We start from the raw sequence: 19,092 nt of genomic DNA, 5'->3' as shown, positions 1-19,092 counted from the left end.
AGAACTTATAATTGTTTATTTCTGGCTGCTTGCAATATTTTCTCCTTGATCTGGGAACTCTGGGATTTAGCTATAATATTTCTGGAAGTTTTCACTCTGGAATCTCAGGAGGTGATTGGTGGATTCTTTCAAATTCTATTTTACCCTCTCCCCTGAGAATATCAGGACAGTTTTCCTTGATAATTTCTCAGAAGATGTCTCAGCTCTTTTTTTTTGGTCATGGCTTTCAGGTAGTCCAATAATTTTCACATTATCTGTTCTGGATCTGTTTTCTAGGTCAGTTATTTTTCCAGTTAGATATTTCACTTTGCCTTATTTTTTATTCTTTTGACTTTATTTTATTGTTTCTTGATTTCTCTCATAAAGTCATTAGCTTCCATTCTAATTTTTAAGGAATTATTTTCCTCAGTGAGCTTTTGGACCTCCTTTTCCATTTGGCCAATTCTACTTTGTAAGGAGTTTTTTTTCTTCATTAAATTTTTGTGCCCCTTTTTCCATTTGCTTTTCAGTGCATTCTTCTCATTTTTTGTCCTTCTTTCACCACTTGGCCTAATCTGTTTTTTAAGGTGTTATTTTCTTCAGCATTTTTTTGTGTCTTCTTTACCAAGCTGCTGACTCTTTTTTTTGTATCACTCAACTTTCTCTTCCAAATTTTTCCTGTAACTCTCCTACTTGATCCTTTTTGAGACCTTCCACATACTAAGACTAATTCATTTTTTCTTGCAGGCTTTGAATTTGTTTTCTTCTTCTGAGTGTATTTTGATCTTCCTTGCCATTGTAGTAACTTTGTGTGGTCAGATATTTTTTCTGTTGTTCACTCATTTTTCCAGTCTACTTCTTGACTTTTAATTCTTTGTTGAAGTGGGACTCAGCATCCAGGGAGGAGGGTGCACTGTCCTAAGCTTCATGGTTTTTGTTTAGTTGTTTTCAGAGATACTTCTTGGGACCTGTAAGTTTTCAATTCTTTCAAGGTGCTATGATCTAAGGAGGGATGTATATTACTCTGTGCTCTGCTCTGTGAGACCACAAGCACTCTTTTCTGCCCTGAAACTGTGAGGAGAGTCCCCATTCCACTGCAGTCACAAGTTCTGTTGTGCCAATGCTCCTCCTTGCCCTGGGACCTCCAACCGGAACTGCAACCTGGGATTAAAATATGGGCCAAGCAACAGTCCTGCCCCTAGTGCCAGCAAAGAACCTTTGCAATCTCCTTTTGATTAGTTGTCTAACTCCCTTACCATCTGTGGACTGAGAGCTCTGGAATCAGCTGCTGCCACTATAGATTCAGTGGCTCCCAAGGCCTGTCTGTGGTTTGCTGAGGGCCTGGTCTGTGCTGGACTATGCTCCACTCTCACCCAAGTGTGACAGACTTTTCCTGCTGACCTTCTAAGTTGCCTTTGGCTGGAAAAATATTTCACCCTGTCCTTTTTTGTGTTCTGCCACTCCAGGAATTGCTTTATAGAATTATTTAAAGGTGTCCAGAGGGGTTTGAGGGACAGTGCATGTGAGCAGCTGCCTCTTCTGCACCATCTTGGCTCCCCATCATAAATTACTTTTTAATAAAATCTTAGCATTCATACATTGTGACATGGCATGCATGTAAAAAAGATCTAAGATGATAAATTAGAAGAGGATGGTGGCAAACTCTGGGTTTAAGGAAGTTAGGTGACATGGTGAATACCGAGCTTAGAGTCAGGAAGACCAGAGTTCAAATCCAGCTTCAAGATACTCACTAGTTGTGTGACCCTGGGCAGGTCACTTAACCCTGTTTGCCTCATTTTCCTCATCTGTAAAATGGGAATCATAATAGCTCCTACCTCCAAGGATGGTTGTTGGGATCATATGTGCTAATAATTATGAAGCACTTAGCACAGTGGCTGGCTAGCTACCATTATAATTATTATTATTCCTGTTAAAACAAAATAAGCTTCATTTTATTTTTGAATAATATTATGTATCCAGGTATTAAATACTACTCCCATATTTACATTAGAATGTAGTAATAAAATAATATAAAGGCTTTTAAATAAACTTGAAGAACTGTCTTGTTAGAATTTCTTCCCCCTCTTCCAGTGAAACTTTTATTTGTTCCAATTTTGTAGGTTCATCTTTTACAGCAAGTTCTACAGCGTCCATTCCAGAAGCAGTCAGCAGCTGAGAAAGCAGGCTATTCTTCACCTACCCCTTTGTGGGCAAAAGATCTCAAAGTCAGCTGTTCATCCTGATGACAGTTTGTCTTAATTAGGAATATTTTTTAAACATTGGACTTTTAATATAATCTGAGAAATAGTTAATAAGAAATTGCATATTGGTGAGTCATAGATTTTTATAATAATGAAATGTAATTATGTATGAATAATAAACATTTAGCCAAAAAAAGTTTAGTCCTGAAGTTTTCTTACTGAAAACTGTTCTGATCTTTGCGTTTTAATCAATAATTTGGAAAGACTGTAGCTCCCTTTCAGTAAATTGCTTGAATTGCTTTTAATAATGAAGAAATTTTAAGATAACCCTTTAGTCAATTCTGCTAAAAAAACCATGCCCATCTTACATTACTAATTGTTTCTGTAAAGCCCTATGTTAGGTGTCCCATTTTAGAGAACATTTCATTTTATGATACAAATAGCTAATAAGTAGGCTGGAGTTTATGTAGAATCCCTGTGAACTTGGGTGATAGCTGCACAATGGCTGTGGTGGAATTTGTGTTATATAAAGCATTGCTAATGTAATTATTGTGAAATGACATTAAATGGAGCAGTGTTTTTAGGCTTTGCCTCTATTTCAGTTTCTTTGGGTTTCAGAAACAAATTTTAAAGAACAGACTCCGGAAATTAGACAAGCATATTTTTTAATAGAAAAATATTTTTCTTCTTAAGTTCTCATTTTATAAGACTACAAGAGACAACATTAAATTCCACCTTGAAAATATTTCATCTTTGTATGAAACTCATTTAGCAGATATTCAGCTTGTTTTTGGTTTGTGGAAACATGCATATCCAGGCCCCAGTGCTGGTGCATTGGAACTGTTCAGACCACAGAGTCTGGGGCACAGTGTACAAGCTGGACTATTCTGCATTACTTCCGCTCTTGACTTTTAAGCTTCAGATCTTGGGCTTGTTCTCAAAATTTCTTTTGTTAACAACCTTGTCCTTGGTCGTTGATTCTCTCCTGATGGATTTCCTTGTTATGATACAACCTTCTGCTTGTCACCTCCTTGGACCATCTATAACTAAGGCCTTACTCATCCAAAGTGTGTTCTTGGGCTGCTTCTGTTGCTATGTGTCTGGGCCTCATGCATAAGATGAAGTGGTTGGATTAGATGATTGTGGAGGTACTTTCGAGCACTAAAATTCTGTTTACAAAATTAAATTTATGTACATATGTAAAATTTTTCACAGAACTCTAAAAACAAAAATTTTATAGCATTTACATTTTCATAGTAATCTATAAACTTATCCAGTGGTCAGAGTTGTTAACACTATCTATCCAGAACAGTTATGAACATAAAGTAAGAAAAAGGGACCTTTAGAGGGAATTTTAAATTCCAAGCCATCTGGGAATTAAGAATTGTACATAATAGCTTCCAGATTTAATGAGATGTATATCTGAGGTTATAGATGGACAACAGATTATCTGTAGTAAAGAGGGGTGGGGCTGAACCACTGAGTTTTGACAACCAGCAGGGAGGGAGCTGACAGAAGAGGGAGGAGATTCATCACCCTGGGGACATTTAGTTGTACAGTTTTTACTTTCAGTAATTACACGGAAACAACAAAAAGTTGGTCCAATGCATTGAACAACAACAACAACAAAAAGTCTGAGATGAATTCAGGAAAAAAGACCAACTTGCGCTCAGGTTGATCAGAAAAGGCCGGGTGGTCTGGCTCAGTCCCCTCTCTGATAAGGGCCTGGGTAATCCTAGGGAGTTTGAATGGACAGGGCTCTTAGACTTGCTTGGAAGCAAACCTGGACCACAAAGGTGGTTCAGGAACTAATCTAGTTTATCATCTATGTTAAAATAAGATATAATTTTAAACTAGAAAGGACCTTAGGAATAATTCTGCAGATAACAAAACTGATTTGTTCAAAGGTCACAAACATATTAAAAGTAGAAGAACCAGGATCTAAACTTGGATCTTCCAACTCCAAACCTCTAAACTATGCTTCCTTTGGGGCCTTGCAAGGAAATGGATCCCTGAGCCCATAGGGTCTATGACTATGGAGGTGGGCTTAGAGTTAGACTGGCCAACAAGCAGGGTAAGGAAGGGTACCTGCCTTGACTTCATTGCATTTGGGTCAGGGAAAATGCTTTCCTGAGATTTATTTCATTATTTGTTGGGGAATCACACATTTTAATTAGCTTGGATGCCTGTGGTCCTCCCAGATTCAGATGTTGGTAGCAAGTAATTTTCTAATAGATTTACAGTTTTTAAATAGGAATTTTGTATATATATTAGTTATCCTTTGTCCTTGTCCTAACACATATTCATAAAATAATAAGACCTCGTAAATTATAATTTAATAAATATATTGAAACATAATCATATCTCCCTCAACTGTACTTGGCAAACTGATAATATTTAAATTAACATCTAGGTTAAAAACTGACAACCTGAAAATCTTTCATCCATATTTTAAAAAAATACTTAGGTCCTATATTATTATGTTTTGCTTTGTAAGCAAAATGAAATTTAACTTATTTTCTAAACTTCATTTTTCGTCCACCAAAATGGAGGCATACATCATCTTTTTAGAGTTGAAAAGTGATGAGTTTAGAATGCACAATAGTTTAAGTGATGGTTAATTTACAAATTCAGATCTTTTTTGTATTATTCATACATGAAAAAATAAAATCCATGCACAGTGCACTGTAAAATAAAATGGGCAGTGATCTGCAAATGAAACGAATAAACTTTTTTTAAAGTTCTTTTCCTCGTTTTCCTAGGAAAACTGGAGACTGGAGAAACTTGCGTATTTGCTTTGGGGAAATGCATTATTAAGAGTTGGTGATAACACTGAGAAATGTGACCAGAATTAATAACTATTTAAAAATTCTTTTAAAGGGTAGATTACATTATAAAATATTTGTGTTCAGTTTTTCTCCCTTCTCTCCCGCCCCCCCTTTTTTGATTGGACCAGGAGTTCCCTACAGTGGTATATTAACTCCCTCCATTAAGATAGACTCAATTTATTTATAATTTGTAGTTTTAGAGTTTTCTGGGATTCTGGGAGGTTAAAAGGTCTGCTTTTGGCTATAGAGCTAGATGAATTGGATGGACTGTGTGGACACTGAAGACCTAACCAACTCTAAAATTACGTGATGCCAAGACAAGCTTTATGCCTGTGCTGCCTTTTCATCTATTAGATTTGAGAAACTCAAAGGGAAAACATTTTCCTTTTAGCTTTTAAATATAGAATTATAGGCTATTATGACTTGGTGGACTCTTGGAGGTATTCTGTCCACTTTCCCACCTATTATACGTAGACTGTCTATAGCATCCCCATCTTTGGCCAAAAAGCCTCAGCTATTAGACATAGTATTTCATCAGGCAGCTTCCTCCATTATGGGAAAGCTTTCTGAAAAAGGTCTCATACAGGGCTAAGATCTGCCTCCCTATAATTTCCACCTACTACCCTCTATGCAATGTCTATATAAAATGCTACATTTTATATAATTCTTTAATTATAAAATAAATGAGACATATATCATAATTGTGGTCAATTTTAAAAAAAGGATCTATTCAAGTGCAAAGATGAGAAAATATAGGTATTTAGCCACAAGTCAGTAAATCAATTCTAAGAAGGTTAATAATTGAATGCTTGAAAATATGTACATCATTTCTACTTTGAAACGAATATTTTTTATGAACAATCATGGAATTATCTCAAGAATAAAAATACACAATCAGAAAAGAGGTATACTTATTTATATAGATATATTTTGTCAGGTTTCTCTTCCAGGAAACAAAAAAAACTTTCAGGATAAGTTGCCTCTTTTCTTTTGCAAAGCTTTCATCAGATCAGACATAAAATCTTGTTCCCCACTTGCACCCCCAGAGGCTGGTCCTGGATGCTCTAGCCTTTTAGGAGGCATTGGAGGCTTTTTAGTGATGGGTGGGGGAGGTTTACTGGGTTCTGTGGATTGGAATGGTGGAGGTGGAGGAGGAGGCGGTAATGGAAATTCATCACCACTAGAAACTGTAGGAGGTGGGGGAGGCACAAAGTTGGGAGGCTCTTCGATAAAATCTGGTGGCGGTGGGGGCAGAGCGGCCTCTTCCATAGATGGTGGTAAAGGAAAATCATCTTGATGTGACAGTTTTGAGGGTGGCATGGGTTTGGGGTGCATAAGAGACACTGAATTCACATCAGAAGACCGCCGCTGTGGTGGTGGTGGTGGCAGGTGGGATTTCTTCTGATTATTGGCTGGAGGTGCTGGTACATCGCAGTTACTAACGACCTGCTTCTTGTCCTTTAAAAAGACAACATTACTCATGTTTCCACAGAAAGAATAAGCTTATCAAAACATGTCAAATCTAGATAATGTAGGCCTATTTCAAACAGTGCTTTGCACACATTAAAAACTTTTGTTAATTTATTTAACTAAGACTTCGGATTCATCTTTATTCTTGTAATGCCAATGAAATTACACTGAGGTCTGTCCCCCCACACCTCCCCCAAGACTTTGACACTATGATGGACATTTGTTTTATCCAGATTAGGAAGCCCAGGGAACTTGAGTGCCTTGCTCAATTGAGGTCAAAGGGGCATGCAATAAGGAACTGGACTGGAATCTGAACTAGGCCTTCTGACTTCGAATCGAATGCCCTTTCCAACTTGGGCGTGTGAAAACCCTTCTGGGCCTCGGGTTTTTTCATCAATAAAATGGAGATTATAATATTTACATACTTATAGGACAGTGCTGAGGAAGGTGTTTTGTAAATGTAAGATTTATGTTACGATTTAACCTGCATAAAAGGAGAAGGGAATAAGTATATATTGCCTGCTGTGTAGGACATTTGGCTAAGATGACCCTGTAATTCTGCGTTCATTTTTGATTAGCATAGAGCTAGCTGATTAAGGGAGTATCAAGTCTAAGGACTGGTCTCTCACTTTGAAGGACTATATTGGAATAGAATTTAGCTATTGCTGTTTTCTTATTCTTTTATTTAACTTTCTGGTCACCAACATCCTGCCCCTAAAGCAAAACAAAACTAAACCTAAGAGGACAGTAGATTCCTCTACACTCCTAAGGGTCCCAGAGTAGCCACATTTATCTTGCCAGAAACTGAGCCGGTAGCATAGCCACTTCCATTGTATATGATCAGTGTGCCCTCCCCAACTTTAGCAGCTACAGCCCTTGGTAAAATGGGACACCATGGCAGGAAACAAGGACCCTGCCCACCCTCCCACTATAAACCTTCCTTTAATGAGCAATTCAAATTCTACTTCTTCCTTGAAGCCTTGAGTATTCTTCCTGTGTGTAGTGGATGAATGACCTTTTCCCTATAGTCCTCTAGAGCTCTCGGTTTTACACACTTCGAATGAACCTATGTCTTTTCCCCCTCCTAGATGATAAATTCCATGTCACTCACATATATTTTATCTAATAGCCGTCTATACACAGGAGGCACTTAATAGAGGACAAAATGAGGATGACAAAGAAGCCTTCCAGATGTCATCTGTCTTGCTCTGGCATGAATGTCCTACTTGCATTAGAGTTTAGTGGATGGCAAGAAGAATTTTTTCTGAGTAACTTTTATGAGAATTTAGGAGAAAGGACAATTCTGGCAAAAAAACCCCCCAAAATATGTCTCCTTTGTTCTAGCTTTTTCTATCTCTACTTCAGTTTCTCTTCCTATCAAGTCTGGGAATCATTCACATTTATATAGCACTTCAAAGTTTAAAAATGCTTGTCTCTTAGGGCTGCAGGGAAGCTTTGTAGGGAAGCTGCAATACTTCTGTAGTCAGACTGCCTTTCAACTGGTGAATTGATTTAGTGGACCTCTGTTTATTTGTTTCGAAAGAGTATTTACCACCGGAAACTGGAAGAAGTGGTCTTTACTTCATAAGATCATCTTATACCTAGAAGAGGCCTTTCATATCACTGCGTCCAACTCCCTCAATTAGCAAATGAAGAAACAGGTGCAGAGATGGCCTTGCTTGATATTTGGACTCTTATTTCTTGAGTGGCCTGTTCAAGCTCCACATGAAGAACAGATCTAGCAATCCATGCTACTTACTACACAGAATTATGATATGAATTAAATAACTAAGAAGGTGCACAAAGTAAAACAAAAGCAAACGGTGTAATGGTTATTATTACTGTTGTGGCTAGTGGCCTAGTGAGGGTCACCCCTTTATCTGTAAGCACTGGAATGTAGAATAATGATTGATATTTATGTAAAATTTTACTCAAGCTTTTCAGCTATGTTACTTCCTCCAGAGCAGTTTCATTTTTAAATGGAATAGTAATGCTTTTTTTCTTTCATCATGTAATGACCTTTCCCCACTAAATATCAAATTAGGCTTTTCCCAAGAAAATGCCTTATGATTTATTTTTTTCTTTTATTTAGTTTGCATGGATAAGCTAATTAACTGTTCCTTCCTACCCCCATACATGCAGCTTGGGAACTGGTGTTCACAAGTTATTTAGCTATTTTTATTCTCAGATTCTTTTATTGCTTTAAGCATTTCAATGATTCTGTTCAAAAGGCACTGTAGAAATCATTAGTCATAACAGAAAAGTAGACAGACTTGGAAGAACAGCCAGGATATCAAACAAAAACAATCTGCATAGGTTTTCAAGTCTTTAGAAATTGCAAGAGACCCTTCATAAATGACCAAACTTTTACCCTCTGGGGTGGTTGAGAGAGGGTGAAAAAATATCAAAGCATTCTGTTATATTACACAGCGTACCTTGGTATAAGAGCTATGGGGTATGTTGCTGTCAAAATTATTTAAAGTTATTTTTAAATCAGACATTCTAGACTATGAAAAGGGAAATATTAAATGCAGCTCTTACAGATAAATGATGTGTTCCAAAACCTATTAGCAACTAATTTGCAATTATTAGCTAGATTTAAGGCAGAGTTCATTAATTTACAAAGATAAAACTAATAGAGATTATTATTATTTCTGGACACATTTGAAAATATATTTATGCCCCATCACTTTGGGATTTAATATTAATATATATTATGAAATAGAAAATATAATTACTAGAAAAGGCTAATTTAAAAGAAAGGCATCAGGGTAGTATAGTGAATATGGAGTGTATGACTTGGAGTTAAGAAGACCTGAGTTCAAATCCTACTTCAGATAATTACTAGCTTTGTGATCCTGGGCAAGTCACTTAATCACTGTCTACCCAATTCCTGAATCTATAAAATGCAGTGCTAGGTATGCCAGAGGTATGCTTAAATATATACTTGATTAGCTGATCAGCTTGATTTATTCAAAGCAAAATAAGTAAAAATCCCAAAGGATTAAAAAAAAAGATTCATTTTTTCCTCCAAAGCTCATAGCTCAAGTTCATTAATTTCTTATGACTCCTCAAAAGTTCCTTGCTTGTATCTGGGCCAGAAAACAGATCTTCAGTCTCTACTCCAGATCTCTACAAGGCATACAGCCATCAGTGCACCCTGTAGTAGTTCTACCTGGCTGACAGTGTTTTAGTGTCTGTTTCAACTGGAATGGCAGTTTACACATCTTGTTTGTACCCTGATAACTTTTGAAATAACTTTGATTGAATGTGGTATACAACTAAATATGCAGTTCCAACTGTTATTTGGAAAAAAAAATGCACAATGTGCCAAAATTTCAAAATAGATGTTAATTTAGTGTCATAGGTACTCCATTCCCCTATTCTATGGTTTGTGTTTCAGATGTTCACTTATTATTCGGAAAGTAAAAGGACTTCACTGAGCACTTTTGGTCAAAGACACATGCTTGCGATTTATGAGTTCTGAACAAATACTGATTAAGTGGGATGTTGGATAATTATGTACTCACATTAAGGATGAATGTCCTTTATAACAGAATCAAACTAAAATCTTTGTTTTAACTCATATTCCTTAAGATCTTCTAAAATATATTCATTTTGAGCCCTGAATAAGTACTGGGAGATTCTAAGTTAGATGGATTCCGAAGTCTTTTCCAACTCACACCTAAATTTTCCTGCTTTTGCTTGGAAGAACATTTATTCTGAGGATATCACCAGCCCACTGTTTGTAGGATATACTCTTTGAACAGTTTTTGTTTTTTTTTTTTACAAAGTAATGATGGATTTGTAGAACCATCCACATTCTCTCACCTATGCCTTATACTGACCAGAGAAATAAATTTGCTTCATATGTAGCCAGAGTTAAGGCTGGGATAATGGCCGCAGAACAGAGTTTTTCATCTAACTGCCTGACGGACAATGACCCCTTATTTGTACTTTCATTAATACCATCAGTACCTAGCACAGGGAATCACTACCTTAATCTTATTTTTAAAAAATTGTCACCTTTTGTTTCAACACAACAGACACTTTCCAACAAATATTTAAATGTCATTCCTCTTGCCCCTCAAATTATAGTCATATAGCAGTAACGCAGTCTTGGGTTTTACATTACCCTTAGATGTCTGCACAGTAATCTCAGAATATATAAAATACTTTACAAAATATTCTCAAAATGAACTATTACAATTCCATTAATTAGAGAAAATGAACACCGAGCGATATGAAAAACTGAGCATGTGAGCATACACTGTGCATCACTTCTAAGATGAGGATAAGGTCAACCTCAAATAGGTGTAACAATTCCTGAAGTATAGAGTGATGGCACAACACGTCTCCACAACTGGCCTCACAGATTATGACAAAAGTTTGATCTGATTTCTTTCTGGCACATACGAATGTGTAGAAGACTTTACTGTGGAACTCGACTGATATCTCCACACTGTACAATCCCCACACATATCATGAATGAATAAAGCTTTTAACCAGGAACTCTACATATATGTTTAAGCTCTGAAATGGTCAACAAAGCAACCTTTTTGTTGGGAGAAATTAATTTTCTGTTTTTTAGTAGAGTACCAGTAAAGATTAAGAAAATATTTATGAATCTGAGTACTGGTTTCATTTACATGGAGAAACTCATACCTTTGTTGCTTCAGTGTGTCTTTGGGCCTCTTGGAAAATTCCACTAAGAGAGTGTGTAGGCTGGGAAATCTGTCCATTAGGTTGTACAGTGCTTACTGCATGCCCTAAAAAGGGAAAGACAGATAAAAGGGAGGAAAATCAATGTATTTTCACAATGCCAGAGGATATAAATAACCTGAAAATGAAATAGTTTATGTGTAGGGACTTTAAATAAGGATTCATAGATAATAATATGCAATACTGAAGGTGTGCTTGAAAAATTTTTGACTGTAACAGTATTTTGTAAGAAGAAGAACAAAAAATTTTGAAATTAGCTATTTTTTAAGTAAAACATGAACTGTAATACCTGAAGAATGTGTTTAGATTGTTTGAACTACCTTGTTAGCAGTGTCAACTTGAAAACCTTTTCAATTTCAACCCTTGTTAATGAAGATCCAAAATATATTAGTTCACTTTTGTGCTTTAATAAATGTTAAAATGAATATAATTATTTTTGATCATTACAAATACTGGAAGAGTCATTTCAAAATACCAATTTTTGTTGTACTATAGAAACAGAATAGATATAGAAACTATAGGAAACGAAAATTGATCCTTGAGATTCCCTCTAAGTTACTGTAAGAAAAAAGCTCTGATATGAGCTTATATTATTATTTGCCTCATTCTCCTAAAACTTCACCTTAATTGATAATTTCATTCAGATTTCATTATATTTAGAGAATTCAGTTACTGATTTAATTCAGTGGCTTCATGGAGATCACCATGTGAAATCAGACTGATTTGATTCATTCTCGCTAGCTCTCATTCCATCACTTTTCATGGTGTTTAGCCATAAAAAGACCATCTACACTCAATGCCTCCGTGTTCTTTCCTTCCACTATCTTCTTAACCCTCTAATCTAATTTCTGAGCTCAGCTGAAACTGCTCAATGATCTCTAACCTAACGATCCTCATCCTACTTAAGACCTCTTTATAGCCCTTACAAAATCACCTACTTCTCTCCTCTGCCAGTTACTGCCCTGGGTCAGGCTCTCATAATGTTGCAACTAGACTGTCGAAACAGCATTCAGTTAATCTACCAGTGATACTGGCCGATTCTATCTCTTGACTTCAGGCAATTACATGGACTGTCCCCCATGCCTGGAATGCTCTACCTTCTCACCTACATGTCTTGGGCTCATTTCAATGTCAGCCAAAGTCCCACCTCCTACAAAAAAGCCTTTCCCAGTTTTCCTCAACCTTCGTGCCTTCTTTTTGAGATCCTCTCTAGTTTGCCATGTAAATGCCCTTTTTCTACCTGGTCATCTGTAGGCTATTTCTCCCATTAGACAATGAGCTCCTTGACAGCTAAGACAAATTTTCACCTTTCTTTGTATCCCTAGTACTTTGCATAATGTCTAGCACATAGTAGATACTTAACAAATGATTGCTGGCTTTACACTGTCATTGTAATGCTGTGTGTGATACAGTAGCTCTGGTGAACTTAAGCAGCTCACTTAGCTTTGCTGATTCTCAGTTTCCTCATCCTGTAAAATGGAGGGTGAGGGTGGTAGCAGATGACCTCTGAGGACCCCCCTCTAGCTCTAAATCTATGCCTTCTTTGTGGATTGCCCCCAAATTTACATATCCAACCCCAACCTCTTTTCTAAGCTCCAGAGCCATATTTTCAGCTGACTGTGAAATATTTCTACCTGGGTGATTTCTTGAATTTCAAATTCAGCATATATAAGCCTGAAATCCTCCTCCTCCTCCTCCACTGCTTCCCCCTCTTTACAGCTCCCACCACCTACTTCTTCAGCAGATGTCCTTTCCATTCATGGTATCACCATTCTCCTACTTATTCATACTCAAAAATACTTTTGATGCCTTCATTCCTCACTTTACATATCCCACTTCCCTCTAATCCATCCTTCCCACCACTGTATATATTTGGTCATTTCACTCCTTTGCTCAAAACTTTTTAATCATTGTCTTACATACTAAGTAAGCTCTTCCTTACTTTGTCATTCAAGATCTTCCATAATCTGGCCACCATCACATTTCATATTGTTCCATTTTACCAACCCAATCAGACTATTCCCCATCCTGTCACACCCCACCTTTGTGTTTCTTCATGCTACTCCCCATGATTAAAGTCACCTCCCCTTCCTTACCTGTTGGAGCCTCATACATCTTTTAAAGCCCAAATCAAATGCCACCTCCCTCTGGAAGTTTGTCTTCATTCCTCCCCTCCCCTGGTCAATAATGAAATCTCCCCTCTCAAACCTCATATGAAATCTTGCTTTCCTCTCTAGGCTAATTATTTTTTTTTATCATAGCTAGCTGTGTAGACCATGCCAGGGCTTGCGATTTATCTGCTGGCATTGCCACCCAGAAGCCAGGACCTCCTCTATAGCCATTGTTATCTTCATGAAAAAGGCCTTGGCTTCAAGAAGCCTTCAGTTCTTAGCAAGGGTGATAGAATGTACACAGATGAATATACTACAAATTATGTTTAGAAAAAAGGGGCATGTAACGATTTGACACACGGCAGAGAATGCACTACCCTCCCCTCTTCTTACACTACCACAGGGCTGCATATCTTATTGCTCTTTCCCCCTTCAAACTTACTAGTGAAATGCATTTGAATCTGATTTCACTTGTATAGGAATGTTTTAAGTTATTTTTTTTTCTCCCTGTTATGAAGAGGGAGTTATACAGGATGATGTGCTCCAGCTCCCTCCCTCTGAGACTGCCTGGTGAGGTCTGTGCTTTGGATTTGGATGGAGGAATCTAACTGGAGAAAAAGTGATAAAAGCTGAGTTTTTAGAACATGTTTTTTTAAACACGCACACGCTCTACAGTTATGTGTTGGCAAACAACAAAGGCTCGGTAACCACAACGGTAGCAGGCTACATGCTGGCTACAGAGAACAGGAAACTTCACCTTCCTGCCTCAGCAATGCCCTGCTTCTCACCGAGCCTGTCCAATGAAATCCCTCTGTGGTTCGGTATCTGCTATCTGTCACATCAGTGTAGAGTGGGAAGGGTGGCGCTATTTTAAAATGACAAGCAGCAGCTACTCAGTGGGAGGGATTTGTTAACAATGCCTTTGGAAAAGAAATTTAAATTTTAGTTACTTTCTAGCATTTCCCTCTTGTACTTTACTAATAGTATTTTTGTTTGTGCCCAAGCAGAAGGTTGAGAAGACAGGTGTCTGTCTGTGGCAGCTGAGTGATTCCATCGGCCTGGAACACAGAATGTTCCTCCATTTTACAGATGAGGAAAGTGAGAATCAGCAAAGCTAAGTGAGTTGCTTAAGTTCACCAGAGCTACTGTATCACACACAGCATTACGACAGTGTAAAGTCAGCAGTCATTTATTAAGTATGTACTATGTGTTAGGCATTATGCTAAGCACTAGGGATACAAAGAAAGGTGAAAAAAGGAGGGATGCGAGCTTCTGATCCCCTCATTTCTTCCCCTGCATAGTGAGGGAAGAGTGTGAATGCCAGCCTACCTTAATTTCCAGGGTGTTTGTGGGGAGTATCCAAGAAGACTAAGGCAGGGGGCTACCGATTTGTGAGGCTGCATGTAACACAGGAAGGAGACCCTTCAGCAGGAACTGACCACCCTAAAAGGAGGCTGGAGTGCTTTGAAAAGGGACCACTCAGTGCCCATTGTCAAGATGAGGGGCTAGAGAGGGCGGGAGATTTTTGGCATTCCCAAGTCAATGGATTTTGGATCTGGTGGACCTTTTAGTCATGGCTGAGTGAGGAAAAAGTTCTTAATCTTAGATATCCCTTCTAACCATTTTGTCTGAGTTTCAGAACTGAGCCCTGTTGAGAAACACTAAGCAGAACTATCCCTACTATTCCCTAAAGTTAATCCCTCAATTGGTGCCTTTGATTCCATGTCTTTCTGCTTTGTCCATGATCACAGTCCATCCATCACTCCCTCACTTTCATGTATCCAGGCACTCAGGCAGCAAAGTGGAGCGTGCACAGGATTTGGGAATCAGGAAGACTTGAGTTCAAACTGGTCTTAGCCACTTACTATCTGGGCAAGTCATTTAATCTCCCCCTGCCTCAGTTTCCTCAGTAGTACTTGCCTTATAAAGTTATTTTGAGGGCCACATGAAATGATCTATGTAAAGTGCTTTGTAAAATTTAAAGCAGATGCAAATATTATTCACCTTCCCCCCCAAGTTGTTAAATTATCTTTTTCCATTGGTTCAAGTGTGTGTGTGTGTATGTGTGTGTGTGTATGTGTGCATGCATGCGTGTGTGTTTCTTTAACTGAATATATGGAACATATCAGTGTTCAAATATGGTGTATATACCCCAATGTTTACTTGATGATTTGGCAGCCAGCCTGTGTGACCAGGTGGAAGGGATCCTCTTCCTGGGAGTGGATCTGTTCTCAACTTCCACAGAGGGGCACATCATTGAGACTGGGAACCCAGCTCTAATCAAGAGGCTGAGGGCAGTGCTAAAGGAGACACTGGCCAAGGAGAGGCATGTGTTTCCTGAGAATTGGCAGAAAGAGAGATAAAAGCTCACGCTTATTGTACACTTTGAGGTTGCACAATGATTTCATCACAGCCACCTGGTGAAACTGGTCACCTGTTTCTTTTGGTCTCAGTGCAGTGATTTTAAGAGTGTAGGAGGTATCTTCCCAATGAAGACACTTCCTCAACCAATGAGGATCAGCAGCTTACAGTCTTAGAGAATTGCCTAGAGCAGAGGTGTCACATGGTTGGCCCACATTCCCAAGGGTATCTTGAAAAAGATTAAATGTAAATGGAAGCTATTTAACAAATAAATAAAAATACAATAGAAGATACAGAATATTATATTTTAAAACTAAGTCACTGTGCAGCTGCAGGGACCCTTATATATGGTATATAACCTCTATTTCTATTTGAGTTTGATACCACACACCTAGAATCCTGAGAGTTTAAATGATTGGGTTAATAAATGCCTGAGTTGGGGTTCAAACCCAGGTGTCCTAATTCCAGGTTCAACATTCCTTCCAGTAAATCTCACCAGTTAGGAAAAAGCTTCAGTTCTAGAAAAAACCCAGAAGTAGTAGCACTAATTCCTTTGAGACAGGGAAAGATAAAGTTGAGAGGGATCCTTGAAGGACCTCTCAGGAGATCCACATTTTTAAGACTGGCTAATATCGTTTTACAAAACAAAATAACCTAAAAATGCAGGGACTGCTGGGAGGAATGATAAAAGGTCATTTAGTCCAGCCAACCACCCAAAACCAGAATTCTCTGATACCTTTGGAGGGGTTCTGAGTTGCAGCCGCTGGGTCCACGGTGCCCAGGTTAGAATATCGAGAGGCAAGTCCAGCTCTCGCCATTGCCTTTTGATAGTTGTCATAGAGAATCTTTCCATACTACAGAGAAAGAAAAAAAAACCCACAATGCAGTGCTTTTGGCTCAGTTTATCAGGCACATATACTCTTCGTGATCAAATCCTCATTTTTTTGACAGAAATCTATATAACCTGCTCATCCTTTTAACTCTGAAGGTGATTAAAAAAACCAAACTACTCACCAGTCCATATAGAAAAGTTGTCTGCAAGGAAGGGGACTATAGAGTGAATACAGAAAGATTTTCTTACCTTGGCAATTCTTATTCCAGTGACCCACTGATTTAGAGCTCTCGCATCATCACAGCATAGATACTTGATATACTGTGACTCCTTCTGAATCTGAGGGTGCTAGAATAAATAAGTTATAAATAGAACAAGTCATGGTTATAGTCTTTGAGAAGCTTTAAGTGCTTTGCAAACATTACCATCTACATTTTTTTTATGAGGCTACAGAGGGTTTTTTTTTAAAAACAGATTAAATATAGAAGAAATTCACTATTTTGTTATATGCCACAAGCCTTTTTAAACTTCATTAAGAATATTAACATGTACCATTTCATTTATATAGTGCTTCAAGGTTTGCAAAGCACTTTACATATGATTTCATTTGGTCCTCACAACCTTGTGAGACCCATTTTACAGAGGAGTAAACTCAGGGTGAGAGAGCTTAAGTGATTAACCCAGGGTCACACAACCAGTGAGTGTTTAAGGTTGCATTCAAACTCGTCTTCCTGACTTTTAAGTCCAACCCTCATTCCGCTGTGCCACCTCACTGCTCCACCAAAGAAAGATAATTTTTGTCTCCATTGTTAGACTATTTTCTGTATCATTTCTATTGTACTCCTGCCCCCACCTCAGATACTTATTAGCTGCGTGACCCTGGGCAAGTCACATAACCTCTCTGAAACTCACAAGTAATATGGGGACAATAATATCTATATCACTTACCTCACAGAGTAGTCCTGAGGCTTAAATGTTAATATATAGAGAGTGTTTTGCAAAAGCTATGTAAATATGAATTATCTTTATTTCTTTTTAAGTAATATTTTGTTTTTTCCTACTTATATATAAGGAAATAAAAAATTTTTTTCAGTTCTAAATTCTTTCCTTCCCTCTTCTCCCTTCCCCAGCCCTGAGATAGTAAGCAATTTGATACAGGTTATATCTGTGCAATTATGCAAAACATGTTCTATATATCATATACTCTATATAGTCATGTTGTGAAAGAAGACACAAACCAAAAAAGAAAAGAAGTGGAAAAAAAGTGAAAAACAGTCCATTTTGCTCTGTATTCATCAGTCCTTTCTCTGGAGAGGGATAGCATTTTCCATCACGAGTCCTTTGGAACTGTCTTAGATCATTTTAAAGCTAAGTCATTCACAGCTGATCATGGCACAATATTGCTGTTACTGTATACATCACTGTATTTATCACTGTTTATTGGTTCTTCTCACTTCACTCAGGATCAGTTCATATAAGTTTTCCCAGGTTTTTCTTTTACTTTTTTTAAATAAATAATTTATTTGCTTTCAGTTTTCAACAATCCCTTCCACAAGTTTTAAATTTTTCCCCTCCTCCTTCCCCTTTCCCTCCCCATGACGGCATGCAATCTTACATGGGTTCTACAAATACATTCTTATTAAGCACATTTTCACATTAGTCATGTTGCATAGAAGAATTAAAACGAATGGGAGAAACTGTGAGATAAACCAAACTAAAACATAAAAGAGAAAATAGTCTGCTTCATTCTGCATTCTGACTCCATAGTTCTTTCTCTGATGTGGATGGCATTTTGCATCGAGTCTTTTGGAAATGTTTGCATTGCTGTGAAGAGCTAAGTCTATCAGAAACAGTCCTCACACACTGTGGTTGTTACTGTGTTCTGGTTCTGCTCATTTCACTGAGCACCAGTTCACAGAAATCTTTCTAGGTTTTTCTGAAGTCCGCCTGTTCATCATTTCTTATAGCACAATAATATTCCATTATATTCATATACTATACCTTGTTCACCCATTCCCCAACGGATGGGCATCCCCTTAATTTCCAATTTTTTTGACACACCAAAAATGGGTCCTTTCCCCTTTTTAAAAATCTCTTTGAGATACAGACCTAGTGGTGGTATGTTATGTCTATTTCTTAAGATGATCATAAATTAAAACTGAGAGGGCACTCAGAAACCTTCTAGTCGGCTCTTGTCATTTTACAGAAGAAGAACTAAGGTAGAAGGATGAAATGATTGCCCATGCTCATTACATGTTGTGAATATTAGAAGTTGGAGCTGAACTTAGGTCCTCTGAGTCCTTCTACTATACCAAGCTGACTCCCCAAAGTTAAGAGTATCTACTTCTACACTTTTGGAGGTGGAGACAGGAGCAAACATTTATTAAGTGCCTACTCTGTGACTGGCACTGCAACTAATGCTTTACAAATACCTCATTTGATCCTCACAACATTCCCATTTTACAATTGGGGAACCTGAGCTGAGGGAACATTTGAACTCAGGTCACTGATTTCAGGCCTCACATTCTATCCACTACATAACCTTATGGACACCCTCCCTTAGAAATTAAATTCTAAGCGGTATTGTC

At 37.8% G+C, this 19,092-nt stretch overlaps 2 protein-coding genes across 14 annotated transcripts in view; one reads left to right on the top strand and one right to left on the bottom strand.

Moving 5' to 3' along the window:
* Positions 1-2,763, top strand: part of LOC140532826 (protein adenylyltransferase SelO-like) — a 63,275-nt gene extending 60,512 nt beyond the window's left edge. For 11 of the 12 annotated variants that reach the window (XR_011976686.1, XR_011976690.1, XR_011976684.1 and 8 more), the window contains one exon: positions 2,100-2,763. Coding sequence is in view for 5 of the 12 variants with exons in the window: in XM_072651769.1 (XP_072507870.1) it covers positions 2,100-2,222 (123 nt within the window). In the remaining 7 variants the exon portion in view is untranslated. The remainder of the gene's footprint in view (positions 1-2,099) is intronic. The other variant, XM_072651771.1, reaches the window with a different exon arrangement.
* The window catches only part of APBB1IP (amyloid beta precursor protein binding family B member 1 interacting protein), a 106,236-nt gene continuing 88,703 nt past the window's right edge, over positions 1,560-19,092 (bottom strand). For both annotated transcript variants that reach the window (XM_072651762.1, XM_072651763.1), the window contains exons 11-14: positions 16,754-16,852; positions 16,409-16,526; positions 11,144-11,247; positions 1,560-6,466 (exon numbers count right to left, since the gene is read on the bottom strand). In XM_072651762.1, coding sequence (XP_072507863.1) covers positions 5,975-6,466; positions 11,144-11,247; positions 16,409-16,526; positions 16,754-16,852 — 813 coding nt within the window. In that variant the 3' untranslated portion in view covers positions 1,560-5,974. The remainder of the gene's footprint in view (positions 6,467-11,143; positions 11,248-16,408; positions 16,527-16,753; positions 16,853-19,092) is intronic.

The sequence above is a fragment of the Notamacropus eugenii genome, chromosome 3 (genome assembly GCF_028372415.1).
Source record: "Notamacropus eugenii isolate mMacEug1 chromosome 3, mMacEug1.pri_v2, whole genome shotgun sequence".
NCBI lineage: Eukaryota > Metazoa > Chordata > Mammalia > Diprotodontia > Macropodidae > Notamacropus > Notamacropus eugenii.
This window is presented reverse-complemented; position numbering and strand designations above follow the sequence as displayed.